The following is a 19,826-nucleotide window of genomic DNA, read 5'->3' as shown; positions in this document are numbered from 1 at the left end:
ATTTTACTTTAGCAAATATTATGCCCAATCCTCTTTCCTTCAGCTGAACATGTACCTTTTCAGATTAAACATCAATTTGTGGATAAAAAGGGACTATTTATATTGCTGGGTTATTAACAACAGTGGGATCAGTTTAAAACCCGATAAAACTTTGGGAAAGGGGAAATTATACTTGCAGGAAACTTCAGATGCATCCTAGAACGATGGTGGTTGTGGCGGGGGGGAGACCACACCCCATGTTGGATAGGGAAACAGGTACAGTACTGACTTCCTGGTGCCAACTATTCACTCTTTCAGATTGCTGGTGAGAATTATGCCAAGGGGAAAGAGATTACTCATGTTATTTACACCCTTCCAATCTCTAAATCCTTAATGAATCTGACAAGATCTGCAGAAACTGGCAACATTACAAGATCATGCACCAGTGGAAGTAATATTTGATAGCTGGGTTGGGCCCCAAAGATCACTATACTGGAAAATGAACTGCTTGCTTCTCCAAGGAAAGATCAGGCTGCAGCAATGAAAGACATTGTTCAATACTTCAAATTAAACAATATGGACAATATAAAAACATGCCTTCTCTGGGAGTCAGGAAAAGCTGTATTTAGGGGTTAGCTGATAAGCAGAGCCTCTCAATTGAAAAAAAGAGCTCTAGAAAAAAATAGAAGTTAGAACAGGAGATAAAAAGGTTACAAGACATTCACAAAGCACAAGTGCAGAAAAACAAACAATTAACTAATATTAGGGGGAAGTTGAATATGTTGATGCCAGAGAAAAAGCCCTTGGAGATACAAAACAGATGTTTTATGAAAAAAGGAAATAAAAGTGATAGGTTATTGGCTTCAAGAACAACATATATTATTCCCCCCAATTAAAAGCAATCGGCAAAAGATTGTTACAGCCTAAATGAAATATGTGCTACTTTTTCTGTTTAATAATAAACTCTCTATACCGCAGATACTCCAAGCTCTGAAGTTATTAAAAATATCTGGAAGTTGCAGGCTCTCCAAAGAAAAGCCAAATTGATAAAGAAACTTTATCTAAAGAAATAACAGAAGAAATCCTAGAGGTAGTAGCAAGTATGAAAAGTGGTAAACTCCAGTATCTGATGGCTTTCAAACTGAACTTTATAAGCTATGTAGGGAGGTGTTGGTGGGTGCTTTGAGAGGTATCTTCAATGCAATTCTGTTAGGGGAGGAACTTCTACAACTTGTGAAAGAAAGTTATCGTGGTTGTTCTCTCTAAAGATGAAAAAGACCTTACCTTATGCAGTTCCTATATGCCCATCTCTCTGTTGAATTGTGACAAAGACTTTAGCAAAAATACTAGCCAGCCAACTGCAGTGTATGCTCTCAGTTTGTATAAATCCGGATCTAACTGGATTCATTAAGGATAGACAAACATCGGACAATATCTCGGGAGTGCTTGGAATCATCCATAATGCCAGAGAAAGTCTTTGATAGAGTAGAGTGGAACTTTCCATTTCAAGTCCTGTCCCATATGGACTTCTGCCCCAATTTCCTTTAATGGATAACTGTTCTTTACACCAGCCCAAAAACAGCTATGCAAGTTAATGAGGTTAAATCTCCCCTGTTTGAATTACACAGAGGGACTAAGCAGGGGTGTCCACTCTCTCCTTTACTTTTTTGCACTGGCCATGGAGTCTTTTGCACAGAGGACAAGGAATAATGGATCCATCACAGGAATAAAACTTGCAGGAACACATCAGAAAATAGCATTATATGCAGATGTAATATTTTTATCTAAACCAAATATTTCCCTAAAATTAGTGTCTAATGAAATCTAAGATTTTAGTAAAGCATCCAGATTTAAAGTAAATTATACCAAATCTGAAATGCTAGCTATAAGTTTGCCAGCCTCTCTTAAGAGTCAATCTTCCAGAAAATAAGTAGGCAACCAATTCTATAAGAGATGTGAGATTTAAATCTCAAAGAACGTGGAAGAGCGCTATGATTTAAATGTCAAACCACTCTGCGGAATACTTACAGTTAGGCACTTTTGCTGAATAGCTGGCCAAGTTATTTAGCAATCAAAACTAATTTTAACTAAACCACTCTCCCCTGGTACCAGTACTTCAAGTCAGGCACTGTTTCTCTCAACTTTCTAGAAAATCTGTTTTATGGAGAAAGCTAACTTTAATAGAAGTGATGGTGTCTGGTCAATTAGGAAACAAAAACAAAACCAAACAAACCACTAGTTTATATCAATCTTTACAGACAGATTTTTTTTTTTTTAAAAAAAAGGGAAAAAAAGTGTTCCTATATGACACTTTGTGAAAAGTACGTAGATAGAAAAATTACCCCAGAGAAATAGGGTTTGATCTGGAAAAGAGGACCAGCAACCTCAGTCTGAAGCACAATAAAAGAAAATTTCTTTAAGATACTATTTCAGTGGTACCTCACACCAACCAGGTTAAAAAAAAAGAGAGAGACTGAATGGGGATAAATGTTGGCAAAATTGTGGTTGAAGAAAAGATTGTGTGCTTAGGAGGTAGATAAGTCCAGTCAGAGTGTATTGGGATGCAATCCGTAAGCAAATGGTTGGAAATTTATCACCAAAATGATCCTTTGGTAAACCTCCCGCGGCTTCCTAGTGGAAATGGTCACACAAAAGGAAATGAAGAATTATTCTCTTATCTGTTAGAAGCTGCTTGGTAACTGGTAGTGTCTCAATAGAAAAATAAAAATAGCTCAACCATTGAGCAATGGTTCAAAAAATATAAGTTGTGGTTATGAAAAAAATTAACACACCAATTACCTATGCAGCAAAAAGGCAGACAGATATTTGGTTACCTTGTATTCAGTCCTCAAAGTACATTAATCTAACCTCCACCCCAGCATACCTGCCCATTTTTTTTTAAATGTTAAAATTTGATAGACACACCTGATCTGTTAAATATAGAGATTAGTAGAGAGAGATATTTCACTAAATCTAATGAAATTACTAGAAAACAACATGGGTGTTGGAATGATGCTCATTCTGTAATATGGCAACACCCTGTTAAATAGAAAGATCTGATGATTAGATTCCTGTATAATATCTCTTTAAACAAAAGATAACAGTTCTAAGGATTGTTTTGTTTCTCGTATTTACATGGCAAGGATTTGTAAACTTGTTAAAACTTCCTCAATAAATAAGAAAAAAAAATGATGCACTTTAGGTAGTTGTGGCGATAGCATGTGAAAAAGCTGAATCCAAACTGAACTTTTGAAAAAAAAAATGAGTAATTTAGCCGCACAAGTCCCATTGACTTTCAGTGGAATTTGCTACTAAATCACTTACCCCTTTTTGAAAAGCCAACCTTGTTAAGCTTTGGAAACTCAAGTTATGGACATTTGAATATCTATGTAGGTACATACACATTAATGCTGCTACATGTTAAGTTGGGCATGAAGCTAACTCAACTTTGAGGAAACAAGTAGGCCCCTAAATTGTTTTGAATCACAGCAGCTTCCCTAGTATTTTAGGAACTCTACGGTCTGAAAGAAGGCATCAATCCTCTTCTCTCCACAAAAGTGCTCCCTTGGCTCATGGTTGTCCAACCTGATCCAATATTTCAACTTTCTAACCAGAAAATATCCAGCATCTAACAATCCAATTGTTACATCAGTGATATGCATATGTAAAGTGTGTCTCCATAGTATTAGTGCCGAGCTCTACAGGATTGCTCACAATGAACAATATTGCCCAATCATCATTAATAGGGAAGACAGTGGGGTCTTGTAGATAGAGCACCAGACTAGGACTGAGGAGACATAGGTTCTATTCCCAGCTCTTCTGCTGGATGATCTTGGACAAGTCAGTCACTTCACCTCCCTGTCTTATATTTCACCATCTGTAAAATGGGGATAAGAACACTGAGTTCCTCTGTAACATGCTTTGAGATCTCTAGATGGAAAGCAAGATATAAGAGCCAGGTATTATTACTTGTGTGTGTGTAAGCACTTCTCAGCTTTGGGGTTGCAGAAACAGACTGTTAGATGAAGTACAGCAATTGGGCACTGCTGTGCGGCTTTCTCACAACATGGATGTTCCCACCTCCTTAACAAGACAATTTTTTAAATGATGAAAAACTTACTTGAGGAAACCTGAACAAAATTTTTATATATTTAGAAAAAACAACAACAACACTGTGTGAATTAGGAACTAAAATTCCAGACCCCTCTCTCCAGAACAAGAGCTACACTAATCTCTAATTACCCTTTTACATCGTCTCCCTTTTTGATGAGGGATTTCTTAAAGCAAGCAAACATTGAGAAAGCAGTGCTCCTGCTGTGATATAATCAGGAATACTCATGTAACAGCCCCATGAGAGAACACACAGCCTTCTAATTAAGGCTATTTTTAATCTATCAAACAGCCAGATTAGTGCCTAATTACATTTGGAGGCAGATTAATTTTCAAGCAAGTGTGAAAATTTAGGACTAATTTGGAAGCAGTAGCTGAAGATCTGCGAGATAAGAAAGGAACATGGACTAATAGATTATTTGTGCTTTTATTTTACAGCCTATATCACAGTAAAGCAATATCCCGCCATAGCCTCTATTAAATATGGCACATCTGCACTTCTTGATTGTATATTTGACTTCCAGTTTCTATCAGAGGCTGAAATTGAAGTCAACTGGAATATTCAACTGCCGCTTTTTAATGATTCCGTGAAGAAAATAACTATGTCTTCAAAGATGTTGCCTTTAAACCAAAGTGCTTCGTTGTCAAGGGATGATGGAAAGTACAAGCTCACAGGCAATCTTCTAAAAGGTGTAGTCTTCTTAGAAGTGAAGAATCTTCAACCACGGGACGTTGGTCTGTACACCTGCAAGGTGGCACGCCTGATACCACCTCCGTATCTAGAAGGAAGTAGCAATGGAACTTACATCTGTGGTAGGATTTTGCTAAGCCTCATTTTGAAACTTTTCCTTGATCTTCAGCTAAATTGTGTTAGTCTTAAAGGTACAAGACCATACTTCAGTCACTATTAACATACCAGTATTGCCAACGGACACCAGGCTGTTATGTTCTACAGAGAGAAACTGTAGCATGAGAAACCATTTTATGATATTTGTTGGCAAATGGTGACTTCTTAAATAGCAACTACTGTCCCTACTTAAGTTTAAATGTAATGAGCAGTCTTTATCCTTAAATGCAGGCATTTTTTCCCCATAGTCTGGAAAAACAACCCCCCCACACACTTTAATACTAATGCAAAATGCTGCATCAACAGCTCTGGAGACTGAAATTCTAGGTTTATTCACAGAACTAGTATACTGTACCAGGGACATCACCAATTCACAAGTTTCCCCACTCTACCACGCATTACTGCTGTTTTGGTACAGTACTGCCCTCTAGTGACTAGCCTGCAGAATATAAGAACCTTACTGCTACTAAAGGACCTAGCACAAATTGAGTGCTATGTAAATATCACATCCTCAGTATTCCAGTTAAAAAGTTTCTCCTTTGGCCTAAGTCACGAAATTTGCATTTTGGAAACAACCCCATTTTCAAATGCCACACCTATGTGCTGTAGCAGATAACTGATGCTTTCAGACAAAGTCATAGGTTTATTTATACCATCTAGGGCTGAATGGTGTATTTATAAATGGTTATTCATTTCAGTAAAATATGGATTATATACTTGTCATAAATATAAAGGGAAGGGTAAACCCCTTTGAAATCCCTCCTGGCCAGGGGAAAACTCCTCTCACCTGTAAAGGGTTAAGAAGCTTAAGGTAACCTCGCTGGCACCTGACCAAAATGACCAATGAGGAGACAAGATACTTTCAAAAGCTAGGAGGAGGGAGAGAAACAAAGGGTCTGTGTGTCTGTCTATATTCTGTCTTTGCCGGGGATAGACCAGGAATGGAGTCTTAGAACTTTTAGTAAGTAATCTAGCTAGGTATGTGTTAGATTATGATTTCTTTAAATGGCTGAGAAAAGAATTGTGCTGAATAGAATAACTATTTCTGTCTGTGTATCTTTTTTGTAACTTAAGGTTTTGCCTAGAGAGATTCTCTATGTTTTGAATCTAATTACCCTGTAAGGTATCTACTATCCTGATTTTACAGAGGTGATTTCTTTACTTCTATTTACTCCTATTTCTATTAAAAGTCTTCTTGTACGAAAACTGAATGCTTTTTCATTGTTCTCAGATCCAAGGGTTTGGGTCTGTGGTCACCTATGCAAACTGGTGAGGCTTTCTATCCAACATTTCCCAGGAAAGGGGGGGTGCAAGTGTTGGGAGGATTGTTCATTGTTCTTAAGATCCAAGGGTCTGGGTCTGTAGTCACCTAGGCAAATTGGTGAGGCTTTTTACCAAACCTTGTCCAGGAAGTGGGGTGCAAGGTTTTGGGAAGTATTTTTGGGGGGGCAGAGAAAGATGTTTCCAAACAGCTCTTCCCCAGTAACCAGTATTTGTTTGGTGGTGGTAGCAGCCAATCCAAGGACAAAGGGTGGAATATTTTGTACCTTGGGGAAGTTTTGACCTAAGCTGGTAAAGATAAGCTTAGGAAGTTTTTCATGCAGGTCCCCACATCTGTACCCTAGAGTTCAGAGTGGGGGAGGAACCTTGACAATACTATAGAACCACAAGATGCTCTTAAAGTTACACTATCAAAACCCACAATCTATGAACTATTGGCTTTGTGTCAGACATTAAATATTAAAATAATGTTCATGGTTTTTAAGATTAAAACTACAGTCCCAATGCAGTCACATATTTGCAGCTGGTTTCTAGTTTCTAGACCCTGTTTTTAGACAGGGAAACATTTTTGTATACTAACTTGCAAATGGCTTGACATTTTGTTTTCCAAAAGCCCTTTTGGAGTCCCTGTGTTTTGACTCTGCAAAAACAACAAAACATTTCTCTTAAAGTGTGTGTTGGGTTTTTGGTTTTTTTTTTAAAGCCTACATTTTTATGAAAAGCTCAATGAAACCTGAGTGGAGAGTATTTGCTTCAGAACCAGGTTTTATTATAAATTGTAATATTTTATGCTTAGGAATAGAAGATACATTGCAAGATTCCTGCAAGCCATCAGAAACTAAATTTGTCATATGCTTGGGGACCCTGGCAGCCTGTACATTTGTGATCATCATGACTACCATAATTTATGTACAGGTAAGCACACCATTTAATGAGTAGATTTCTCAGAGTGACACAGCAGCATTTTGTTTACAGTGAGGTCGTGTTTGTACTCCGTTTTGACAGGACTACAAAACGATAACTGACTTGTCCAAGGTCATGGAGTGTAGCCATCAGGAAGGAGTATCTATTCGGACATGTCTAATGCACTCACCATTCAGGTATCTAGGTGTGCAGACAGGACCAGAGAATGGGCAATTCTTCACGTGAATCTTTCCCTTTTGAGATTTTAAAGAACTCTATTAGTTTACCAAAGACAATTTCATTCTTGAAAGCCTGCACTAAAATTGTGCAACATGTTCACAGCAAGCCACTGATTTTGGATTAAGAAAAGGAGTACTTGTGGCACCTTAGAGACTAACCAATTTATTTGAGCATAAGCTTTCGTGAGCTACAGCTCACTTCATCGGATGCTCATGCTGTAGCTCACGAAAGCTTATGCTCAAATAAATTGGTTAGTCTCTCAGATGCCACAAGTACTCCTTTTCTTTTTGTGAATACAGACTAACATGGCTGTTACTCTGAAACCTGATTTTGGATTAGCTTTCCAAAGATCTAGAGACCAAGTTATCATTTCAAGTCAAACTACCCTGCAGCACACTGGGGCTTTTCATGGTTTGGGCCCAAAACCAAGGTGAAATGCAGGGATTTGGGGTATACAAACCTGAACTCAAAGTAAACGCAACAGGAGAAAAACCTGCAATACAGCAGGGAACTAAATATGAAGCTCCACCTAGCTATCTTATTTGGCCCCCATTCCTGCAGTATTGAGGCTCTCACAATGTATTTATCCTCACAACGCCTCTGTGAGGTAGGGAAGTACTATTATCCCCATTGTACAGGTGGGGAATGGAGTCACAGAGAGGCTAAAGTCACTCCATGAGAGGTGTGACTGCAGCCTCTGTAGCCATACCAGAGCTAGTTTTAATCCAGCTAGCTTGGATACCAATAGCAGTGAAGCTGTGGCGGTGTGGACTAAAGCAGTGGTTCTCAAAGCCAGTTCGCCGCTTGTGCAGGGAAAGCCCCTAGCACGCTGGACCGGTTTGTTTACCTGCCGCGTCCGCAGGTTGGGCCGATCCCAGCTCCCACTGACCGCAGTTGGCCGCTCCAGGCCAATAGGGCTCACGCCGCTCCCCGCAGCCCCCATTGGCCTGGAGCGGCAAACTGCGGCCAGTGGGAGCCAGGATCGGCCCAACCTGCGGACGCGGCAGGTAAACAAACCGGTCCGGTGTGCCAGGGGCTTTCCCTGCCCAAGCGGCAGACTGGCTTTGAGAATCACTGGACTAAAGCACAGGCTAGTCGCCACTGCCAGAGTACACAGCCAGGGTCCTGGGTGGGCTAGTACAGCTCATGCTGTAGACCATGCCACCACAGTTTCACTGCTCTTGGACTTGAACTAGCTCGCTTAAAGCTAGCTCAGGTATGTCTACATGTGCTGCAATCACTCCTCCAGCTGCAGCGTAGGGATACCCTTAGTGATTTGACCAAGGTCTCACAAGAAGTCTGGGGCATAAGAACAGAAACAAATAACATACTACTACAACAAAAACTTCTCCTATGGAGTATAGCAAATAGGCTGAAGTAGGAAATAGAAATTCCACAAGAAAATTTTCTTGTCAAAAAACCAGATCCAAGCATCTCCAGTAAATTGCAATAACCTTCCAAACTTTGGAGGGTTTATTTGAACTGCAACATCAGACTGTGTTTCCCATTAGGAATTAGAAGCTGAAAGCCTTGTAGTTCCAGGTCCTTTTTCTTCTTTAGATCAGTCTATTGCCCTCATTGCGTTATTTCAGTCTGATTGTTCTTTGTTTATATCTTAAAGCATTTTAGGAGATTACTTTTTCTTTGAAGTTTATTACTTTGCCACCAGTAATTCCCAAAGTTACCAGATATGATTAGAAAAAAACCCCACCCTGCACCTACAACCATTTGGGAGAGTAAATGTTTACTTAGTAACATTTTTAGTCTTTTGTACCAGATTACACTGGAAATATTTTCCCCGTTCATTGTGTCTACTGAGTTGCATATCAGCTTGAAAAGTTGTAATTACTGAAACAAAAAGATCTAGATGAAGAAAGGGGAAGAGGCTGCAGCTTTGATGATCATCCCAGAAATCAAAGTTCTGGTGTAAACTGCACAGGGACTAACAACAAACTCAGATCTGAATTACGTAGACAGTGTAGTCGTCCACTCTTCTGAACTCTAGCTAGAAATTAAAAATTAAGTTTCTCTCCTCTGGCAAGATAGCAACAACTGCAGGTAGTTCTGCTCTTTCCCCATCAGAGAAAATTAGTGTGTGTAAAGCAATTTTAAAGCCTCCAATCAAAGGCACTTTTGGTCAAGGACTGTCTCTTCACCTGTGTTTGGAAAGTGCCTAGCACATTATGACTGCTACTGCAATCCAAGTAATGGTTGCACTTTATATTAAGGGTAAATTTAATAAATAGTTTATAAAGCTTTAATGATAGATGTATAAGCATGTTACAGGCAAAAGTGTCTCATGCTTCTAGTCATCTAGAACACATTAAATGCTTCTAGAGGATGTTATGGATTATTATAAGCACCAGAAACACTGGACTTTTAATAAATAGCTAATCAATCAGCCCTTTGCTTACATATACAGATGTACTCCTAATAGTATTATCTATTATCATTTAGATCACACTGAGAACAAGCTCCTATAGACAGATTCAGCCTTGGAACCCATTCTTCCCTGACCCACCCCTTTTCGATATCAATATCAGGCAGTCTCTTTGTGCAAGCCTTCAGAAAGGCATGCTGGCAGGAATACTGTCATACAGCTTGTGTTTTACATTAGACACTGGGTATTTGGGTTTCATTTCAGCTGCTTTTGGGTACAGAACATGATTTACAAATCTGTGTAGCCTTAAATTGGCTTTGTTGTTGAGTAGGAGCGAAGTAGATCCTCTCTATATTACATTATGAAGGAGAAACTTACCAGTTTAATTGCAGGACTCCTTCAATCCCTAAGTCTCATAAAACCCAGCCATCTTACTCCACTCCTCACAGATTTAAGAATCATTGCCATAATGAAGTCTTATTACTAAATTTTTTTACATGCACTAAGTACATGAGAAATAAGTGACATTAAAATATACATGTCAAACAAGACGAACCAAGTACAGTCTGTGGTGCAGAATTCTCATTCACTACCTAAAGCACAGAATTTACTCACTCAGAGGAACTTCAGGACAGTGAGACTCAAGACTTCTATAATATGCTTTTATTTATATTTTCTGCTAGTGTTTTATATTTCATTCTGAGATGCATAGACTTATAGGCTTTAAGGCCAGAAGGGGCCATCGTGATTATCTACTCTGACTTCCTGCACATTACAGGCCACAGACTCTCACTCACCCACTCCTGTAATAGACCCATAACCTCTGGCTGAGTTAATGAAGTTCTCAAATCATGATCTGGAGACTTCAAGTTGTAGAGAATCCACCATTTACACTAGTTTAAGCCTACAAGTGACCCATGACCCAGGCTGCAGAGGAAGGTGAAAACCCCACAGGGTCTCTGCCAATCTGACCTGAGGAGTGGGGGATTCCTTTCTGATCCTAAATATGGCGATCAGTTAGACCACGAGCTTGTGGGCAAGTCCCACCAGCCAGACACCTGGGCAATAATTCTCTGTAGAAACACAGAGCCCTCCCCATCTAGTGTCCCATCACCAGCCATTGGCAATATTCAGTGCTAGCAGTAAAAGATCAGCTACATGCCATTGTAGGCAGTCCCATCATACCATCCCCTCCATAAGCCAATTAGTTTCTTTGCCCTCACTGCTCCCCTTGGAAGGCTGTTTCAGAAATTCACTTCTCTGATTGTTAGAAACCTTCATGTAATTTCAAGCCTAAACTTGTCGATGGCCAGTTTATAGCTGTTTGTTCTTGTATCCACGCGGTTACTTTACCAGGGAAGGAGTGGAGTTATTTAAGTTTGTATCCCTCTGATGTATTTATAGAGAGCAATCATATCTCTCCTCAGCCTTCTTTTAGTTAGGCTAAACAAGCCAAACCCTGAGTCTCCTCTCAGAAGGTAGGTTTTGCATTCCTTGGATCATGTTAATAGCTGTTCTCTGCATCTGTTCCAATTTGAATTCATCTGTCTTAAATATGGGAGACCAGAATTGCAGACAGTATTCCAGATGCAGTCTCACCAGTGCCTCATATAAGGGCACTAACACTTCTGTCTCTACTGGAAATACCTTGCTGATGCATCCTAGGACATCACATTGGCGACTCAGTCATCCTGTGATCAATCAATACACCCAGGTCTTTCTCCTCCTCAGTCTCTGCTGACTGATAAGTCACCAATTTATAGCAAAATAGACTTAGGCTTGTCTCTAAGTGCATGACCTTGCACTTTGCATTATTAAATTTCATCCCAATTCTATTACTCCAGTTTTCAAAGTCATCCAGATCATCTTGTGGGATATTCCGGTCCACCTCCATATTGGCAATACCTCCCAACTTTGTGTCATCCACAGATTTTATTAGCACACTCCCACTTTTTATGCCAGGGTCATTAATAAGAATGTTAAATAAAATTGGTCTCAAGACCAGTCTGTGAAGATCTCCACTAGTAATATCCCTCCAGCCTGACAGTTCACTTTTCAGTATGATCCATTGTAGTCTCCCCTTTAATCAGTTCCTTAACCACCTTTCAATTCTCATATTAATCCCCATCTTCTCCAATTTAACTAATAATTTTCCATGTGGAACTGTATGAAGTGCCTTACTGAAATCCAGGTAGATTAGATTTACTGCACATCCTTCGCCTAAAAAAACCAAACCAAACAAACAAAAACCCCCCAGCTTCTCAAACAAGATCAGGCAAGATCTCATGATCTACCTTTTGTAAAACCATATTGTATTTTATCCCAATTAACATTTACCTCTATGTCCTTAACTATTTTCTCTTTCAAAATTTGTTCCAAGACCTTGCATACTGTCAAGGTTCCTTCCCCACTCTGAACTCTAGGATACATGAAAACCCCCTAAGCTTATTTTTACCAGCTTAGGTTAAAACTTCCCCAAGGTACAAACTATTTTACCTTTTGCCCTTGGACTTTTTTGCTGCCACAACTAAGCCTCTAACAAATATATATAACAGGGAAAGACCCCGCTTGGAAATGTTTTTCCCCCCAAAATCCTTCCAAACTCTACACCCCCTTTCCTGGGGAAGGCTTGATAAAAATCCTCACCAATTTGCATAGGTGAACACAGACCCAAACCCTTGGATCTCAAGAACAATGAAAAAAGCAATCAGGTTCTTAAAAGAAGAATTTTAAGAGAAGAAAAAGTAAAAGAATCATCTCTGTAAAATCAGGATGGTAAATACCTTACAGGGTAATCAGATTCAAAACCTAGAGAATCCCTCTAGGCAAAACCTTAAGTTACAAAAAGACACAAAAACAGGAATATACATTCCATTCAGCACAGCTTATTTTCTCAGCCATTTAAACAAAACAGAATCTAACGCATATCTAGCTAGATTTACTAAGTTTTAAGACTCCATTCCTTTCTGTTCCCGGCAAAAGCATCACACAGACAGAGAGAGCCTTTGTTTCTCCACCCCTCCAGCTTTGAAAATATCTTGTCTCCTCATTGGTCATTTTGGTCAGGTGCCAGCGAGGTTATCTTAGCTTCTTAACCCTTTACAGGTGAAAGGGTTTTTCCTCTGGTCAGGAGGCATTTTAAAGGTGTTTACCCTTCCCTTTATATTTATGACACATACAATTGAGGTCAAACTTACAGGCCTGGATCACTTCCCCCACCTGCCCTTTCTAAAAATAACAACATTAGCAATTCTCCATTCATAGGGTACGACCCCTGAGCTTACAGATTCATTAAAAATCCTTGCTATTGGGCTTGCAATTTCGTGTGCCACTTCCTTGAATATTCTTGGATGGAGATTATCTGGGCCCCCGATTTAGACACATTAAGGCAAATCTGAGTTCCATCTTGAATGTGATAATTTCTACTTCCATATCTTTGTTCCCATTAAACACCCTGCCACTACCCCTCAGCTCTTCATTTGCCTTATTAAAAACTGAGGTAAAGTATTTGTTTAGGTGTTGGGCAACGTCTAGATTATCTTTAATTTCCACCCCATTTTCAGTGTTTAGCATCCCACTTCTTTCCTTGTTTTCTTTTTATCTATATGGCTATAGGACCTCCTACTATTGGTTTTACTTTCGTATGCAAGGTCCAACTCTGCTTGGCTTTTGGCAGTTCTCACTTTGTCCCTACACTTTTTGACCTCCAAGAGGTAGCTTTTCTTGCTGAGCCAGCCCATCTTCCATTCCTCACATTTCATTCTGCTTTCTCTTAATACAACAGTGTGAGATACTGTTCAGCTTGGTCTGCCACCCTTCCCTATGCGTTTTTCCCCATGCTTGGGATGGAGGCTTCAGATACTTTAAGTCAAAGTTTCAGAAACTAATTCCAAGCCTCCGCCACATTCAGATCCTTGAGTTCTTCAGTCCAGTCCACTTCCCTAGCTCATGATCACTCAAACCAAGGTTGCTCCTGTGACCAGTTGTTCTAGGAGGTCCTCGCTACTCACCAATACCAAATCTAAAATGGCATCACCTTTTGTTGGTTCATTGATTGAGTGAAGAAATCTGTTGGCTATCACACCCAGGAAAACCTGGGCCCTACCATTATTAGTAGCGCTTGTCCTCCAATCTATAGCTGTGAAATTAAAAAGTCTTCTATAATCGCACAATTCTGAGTACTAGTTTTTTCATTACAAACATTAAAGACGTCTCTATCCACATCTGAATCGGATTCTGGCGGTCTGTAGAATACCCCAAGCAGTACCCACAGGGAACCTCTAGTAGCTTTCTTCCCCAAAGTGATTTTGACCCAGACTCTTTTATCCATCTATCACTCCCCGCCCTTTTGTTGTATTCATCTCACTTTGTTAACAATTGTGATTAAAATCAAGATAGAGGATGTATGTGGATGGATGCTTGGTGTAGATAATAACTGAAGGATCAGGGAGGTGCCAGCCTAAGAATCCAGTGTCCACCGGCTGAAGAAGGTGTCAAGTGGAAATAACCAGAGGACCCCCGGAGGGCAGACTGGAATCCACCCAACAGCCTCAAGAATGGGAGAACCAAAGAACAAGCACGGAGCCATCAGGAATGTGCCATCTGCTGATAGCTTCATCATGCTGTTGCTGAATCAATTCCCACAGACTGGCATAGGAAGAAATTCCTATAAAAATTGACTCTAGAAAGTGGGAACTTTGGGGTCTGATTCTGCAAACCAACTTCCAGGAGCATCAGATGAGCGTCTGACAAGGCCCTGCTCCCTCCTCATGTCCAGGCCATCTGGCCAGTGGATAGGCATGAGCAACTCTAAGGCTGGTAACTATGATAACAACCTTGCAGAACCTGTGTGTGTGTGTGTGTGAGAATGTGTGAATAAATATGAAATTGAATGGAATGTTATAGCTATAACTAACTACTTACTATGAGTCTTTCTGTATTCACAATAAATGTGGCATTTTGCCTTTTCCCCTTTAATAAGATCCTGCTGGTTTTTATTTTATTGGTATAATGCATTGCTGTATCTTTTCTTACTTGATTTTCCTCCCACTCAATGATAGAATCAGGTGTGGAGATTACTGAGTGCCTCCCGGGTGTCTCCCCCAAAATTCCCGTTTTAAAGCTCTTTTAATCAATTATGTCAACCTCCACTCCAGACGCCTATTTCCCTCCCTATGCAGATGGAGTCCATTCCATACAAACAGTCCCCTCCCCATGAATGCCTCCCAATGTCAAACATCCCAAATCCCTCCTTATAGCACCACTGCCTGAGCCATATGTTGATCATCAGACCTTCATTCTCCTCCTCTAGGGATGGGTAGAATCCCACTGAGGATCACCTGAGCCTCCATTTCCTTAAGTGTCTTCCCCAGCCTGACAGTCTCCCTTGATACGTTCTAGTCAGAATCTAGCATTATCATTTGTCCCACATGAAGGACAATCAGTGGATTCTTTCCTGCTCCTATTAGGGTCCTCTTCAGCCTCAGGTCCATATCCCTATCTTAGCTTATGGCAGACATCACGCCCTTCTGCTCTCTGGATCAGCTCTAGGGACAGGCCTGTCGTTCCTAGTAGGGAGTCACCAATAACTTAGACTTACCTTTTCTCAGTGATGGTGTGATTCTCCAACCTTCCTTCTGTTCTTTCTGGCTTCAAGTCATCTTGTTTTTTAATTCTCCCTTTCAATCTTCCAAGAGTTATTCTGAATCCTCCTGGGGCTCTGAACTCTGCATATCTCCATTGGCTCTTCCTCTCTTACAGGACTAACTGTTCTCTTTTTCCTGGCCCTTCCACCTTCAGTTACTGCCTGCTGGTCCTCTTCTTCATTTTCCAACTCAGCAAAGCTATTCCTGAGCTCTATTTCTCCTTCACTAGCTGGTCTTTTCCTCTGCTTGGTTCTCATCATATGCTTCCACTAGCCACTTTCCTCACCCAGCAATCTCCCCTCAGAGTTCTTCTGTCCAGCTTGCATCTGCCAGTCTTGACTTTTCCCTTCAGCGCTTCTCACCTTCCCTCATCTGCTTGAATCCCCTTCAAAATTCAACCATACTTTCCACCTGTGTCTCCAAGCCTCGGATCTTTTCTTCCATCAGCTCTATCAGGTGGTACTCCATACAAAGCTCTTTTCAGGTACCCACTCCAGGATCATGTACAACAACCCACAGCTTCTACATCCAGTCATCTTCATTGCTTCTTCCATTCCTTGGGTCACTACCACTGACGACTATCATGGCCTTCCTGCCTAACCTCCTGTCAAGGAAAACAAAAACCAAAAACTCCACATATGCCCCTCCCCAAACTCCCTGTACAAATACTCCCATTTACAGTTCTGTTTGCTGGCTCTTGTGCTGCTGGCTACTGTTTGGCTGCCTTTATAGGACCCATAATCAGGGAAAACCCATCCCTATCAGGATTCTGCTTCTCTGACAGCACATTGCCCCATGCCACCCTTTACAAACTGAAGAGGAAACACACACCCACAGCCTAAGGAACATTAATATCCAGTGTGAAACCCAACTACAGACAGACATTTTTGATAAATGGAGTACCAAGTTCCACTTGAAACATTATTACCTAATAGATCAATTTTAAGTCAGAAGTACAGATGTTTTTATGGCCTCTCCATTCAGAATAATGGGTCTCTAGTCACAGAGGCTTCATAATTTGAATAGAGGGCATCTTTTAGATTGACCATATGATTTATAAATCTTGCATCATGAGTTGAGAATCATTATGTAAATCAGAAATGTTTCTTGACGTGAAAAGTGCTGTTGCTTTGATGAATGAAATCTGTATGTTCTTTGGAGAAATGATTTAAATTCATAATCCCAGCACATACTTTCATGGGAATAACATTATGCTAATGAAGCCTATTATCGATTTGTAATCCTACCTAATTAAATTTGAGCAATGGCTTGTCGCGTAAAGACATACGTAGTTTAATTTCCTGTGTGACTCACTGTCATGCCATGGCCTATAAAGGATCACACACAGTCTATGTCAACATGTAAACAAGAAAAACTCCCACCTGACAATTGCCCCTGATTGTGAAAGATCATGTGTCTTCTATTTTAAGCTCAAAGTAACACTTGGTATTATCTGATGGTTTATTTTTGTCAGACTATTGACATCAGAGATGTTGAGTCTTGCATGGGGTGCTATGGGGCCCGATCAGCTTCATAAGGGGTTGAAGAAATGAATCAGATATTATTACAAATGGCTACTTTTCCTTTTGTCTTTCACCTAGTGTAAGGTATTTTAAAGACCTGCAGTGCATTTTCCCTGGCAGATGGAAAGATATGAAGAAAATAACTAGCATTGATGGGGGAGGGTGGGTGGAGAGAAATCCTATGTTGTGTGTGACTGGTGAAGTTATAACTAACTACAGTAGAATCCACATTAAATCCTCACTACTTACCCCTCCTCTTCTGAGTTGCTAGTCTCTCCTGCACTGTTGCTTCTGAATTATCTGATAACACAACCATTTCAAATGACCCAAGCAGTGTCAATGATTAGTATCATACTGTGTTATTGTTTTATTTGATTTATTTTGGTGTCTATAGTTGTGTCTGTGTTTTGAAGCAGCAGCAGCTTCTCCATAATTAAAGTTTCATCTAGCTTCCATTTTATAGGCCTCTTTTAGCACTCTGAGAACTTTGGCTTGAAATGTGTTCTTGACCTGAAAATTGCCATATTGATCCTGAAAACAGAGAAGGAATTTGCAAAATTTGAAGAAAATTCAACTGTATTTGAAAAAAGAAAAGGAGAACTTGTGGCACCTTAGAGACTAACAAATTTATTTGAGCATAAGCTTTCGTGAGCTACAGCTCACTTCATCAGATGCATTCAGTGGAAAATACAGTGGGGAGATTTATATACACAGAGAACATGAAACAATGGGTGTTACCATACACACTGTAACGAGAGTGATCAGGTAAGGTGAGCGATTACCAGCAGGAGAGTGGGGAGAAAAAAACCTTTTGTAGCGATAATCAAGGTGGGCCATTTCCAGCAGTTGACAAGAACGTGTGAGGAACAGCTGGGGGGGAGCACGTGGGGGGAGGAATAAACATGGGGAAATAGTTTTACTTTGTGTAATGACCCATCCACTCCCAGTCTTTAGTCAAGCCTAAGTTAATTGTATCCAGTTTGCAAATTAATTCCAATTCAGCAGTCTCTCAATTCAGTCTGTTTTGAAGTTTTTTTTTGTTGAAGAATTGCGACTTTTAGGTCTGTAATCGAGTGACCAAAGAGATTGAAGTGTTCTCCAACTGGTTTTTGAATGTTATAATTCTTGACGTCTGATTCGTGTCCATTTATTCTTTTACGTAGAGACTGTCCAGTTTGGCCAATGTACATGGCCGAGGGGCATTGCTGGCACATGATAGCATATATCACATTGGTAGATGTGCAGGTGAATGAGCCTCTGATAGTGTGGCTGATGTGATTAGGCCCTATGATGGTGTCCCCTGAATGGATATGTGGACACAGTTGGCAATGGGCTTTGTTGCAAGGATAGATTCCCGGGTTAGTGGTTCTGTTGTGTGGTTGCTGGTGAGTATTTGCTTCAGGTTGGGGGGCTGTCTGTAAGCAAGGACTGGCCTGTCTCCCAAGATCTGTGAGAGTGAAGGGTCATCCTTCAGGATAGGTTGTAGATCCTTGATGCGCTGGAGAGGTTTTAGTTGGGGGCTGAAGGTGATGGCTAGTGGTGTTCTGTTATTTTCTTTGTTGGGCCTGTCCTGTAGTAGGTAACTTCTGGGTACTCTTCTGACTCTGTCAATCTGTTTCTTCACTTCAGCAGGTGGGTATTGTAGTTGTAAGAACACTTGATGGAGATCTTGTAGGTGTTTGTCTCTGTCTGAAGGGTTGGAGCAAATGCGGTTGTATCGTAGAGCTTGGCTGTAGACAATGGATCATGTGGTGTGGTCTGGATGAAGGCTGGAGGCATGTAGGTAGGCATAGCGGTCAGTAGATTTCCGGTATAGGGTGGTGTTTATGTGACCATCGTTTATTAGCACTGCAGTGTCCAGGAAGTGGATCTCTTGTGTGGACTGGTCCAGGCTGAGGTTGATGGTGGGATGGAAATTGTTGAAATCATGGTGGAATTCCTCAAGGGCTTTTTTTCCATGGGTCCAGATTATGAAGATGTCATCAATGTAGCGCAAGTAGAGTAGGGGCATTAGGGGACGAGAGCTGAGGAAGCGTTGTTTTAAGTCAGCCATAAAAGTGTTGGCATACTGTGTGGCCATAGCAGTGCCGCTAATGTGAAGGTATACACATTGTCCCCAAATGTGAAATAGTTATGGGTGAGGACAAAGTCACAAAGTTCAGCCACCAGGTTTGCTGTGACATTATTGGGCGTACTGTTCCTGATGGCTTGTGGTCCATCTTTGTGTGGAATGTTGGTGTAGAGGGCTTCTACATCCATAGTGGCTAGGATGCTACTCTGAAAACTGTATTTGAGTTACAAATTATTAAGAGTGGCTTTGATTTGAAGTTTTAGCTATTGTCTAATGTTTCTCTCTTCCTCAAAAATTGCATTTTATTGTTCCTTCACACTTTCACACAGGTAAGTCTCCATGAAAGCTTGTTCACAGGCTATATCTGAAGAACTTAGATTACTTTTAAGCAAAGCAGTGTGGCTGAGGACAATTTTGACATTAGGGTGGGCAGGATTGTCAATGGGGGATTTTTGCCGTGGACTTGAGTGGGAGTAGAATTAGGTGAAATGGATTTGTTCCAGGAAGCTTATTATCTTTACCACTAGAGGTGATAAAGCAACACTGACAAATTAAGAAGTCAGAATAGAAGTCAACTCTTATGTGTATAAGATGTGCCTGTGCATCTTTAACAGATTACGCACTAACTGTTTACGTAATACATCTTAATGCTTTCTTTTCAGGTTAGAAGAAAATCTACCTGCACAAGTTCTCCTTCACTGCCAAGCAGAGACTCTATGGTATACGTGGATATGAATTTTGCAAAACAAAGCACTAACAGCGAAGAGTGAAAACGATGGAGCTAGAAATATTGGAAAGTGGCTATCCCAGCCTTGGTTGAAATAAAAAAAAAAACTCTAGAATGATT

The 19,826-nt window shown here is 40.4% G+C and overlaps 1 protein-coding gene across 1 annotated transcript; it reads left to right on the top strand.

The window, feature by feature from the left end:
* Nucleotides 1-203: 203 nt before the first annotated feature.
* On the top strand, nucleotides 204-19,749 carry LOC140906473 (uncharacterized). The gene is made up of 4 exons (XM_073330528.1): nucleotides 204-255; nucleotides 4,528-4,902; nucleotides 7,014-7,132; nucleotides 19,642-19,749. The coding sequence occupies exons 1-4, from the start codon at nucleotides 204-206 to the stop codon at nucleotides 19,747-19,749; spliced, it is 654 nt and encodes a 217-aa protein (XP_073186629.1).
* Nucleotides 19,750-19,826: the final 77 nt, after the last annotated feature.

The sequence above is a fragment of the Lepidochelys kempii genome, chromosome 1 (assembly GCF_965140265.1).
Source record: "Lepidochelys kempii isolate rLepKem1 chromosome 1, rLepKem1.hap2, whole genome shotgun sequence".
In the NCBI taxonomy this organism is placed as follows: domain Eukaryota; kingdom Metazoa; phylum Chordata; order Testudines; family Cheloniidae; genus Lepidochelys; species Lepidochelys kempii.
Note: the sequence above shows the minus strand (reverse complement) of the source record. Positions and strands in the feature narration are given on the sequence as shown.

What these genes read in the sequence shown, in the direction of transcription:
- LOC140906473 (XM_073330528.1), top strand. Translation starts at nt 204, where the DNA reads ATGGTGGTTGTGGCGGGGGGGAGACCACACCCCATGTTGGATAGGGAA. An exon ending in CATGTTGGATAGGGAAACAG is followed by an intron (nt 256 to 4,527) that starts GTACAGTACTGA and finishes TTTATTTTACAG; the next exon opens with CCTATATCACAGTAAAGCAA. An exon ending in CAATGGAACTTACATCTGTG is followed by an intron (nt 4,903 to 7,013) that starts GTAGGATTTTGC and finishes TTTTATGCTTAG; the next exon opens with GAATAGAAGATACATTGCAA.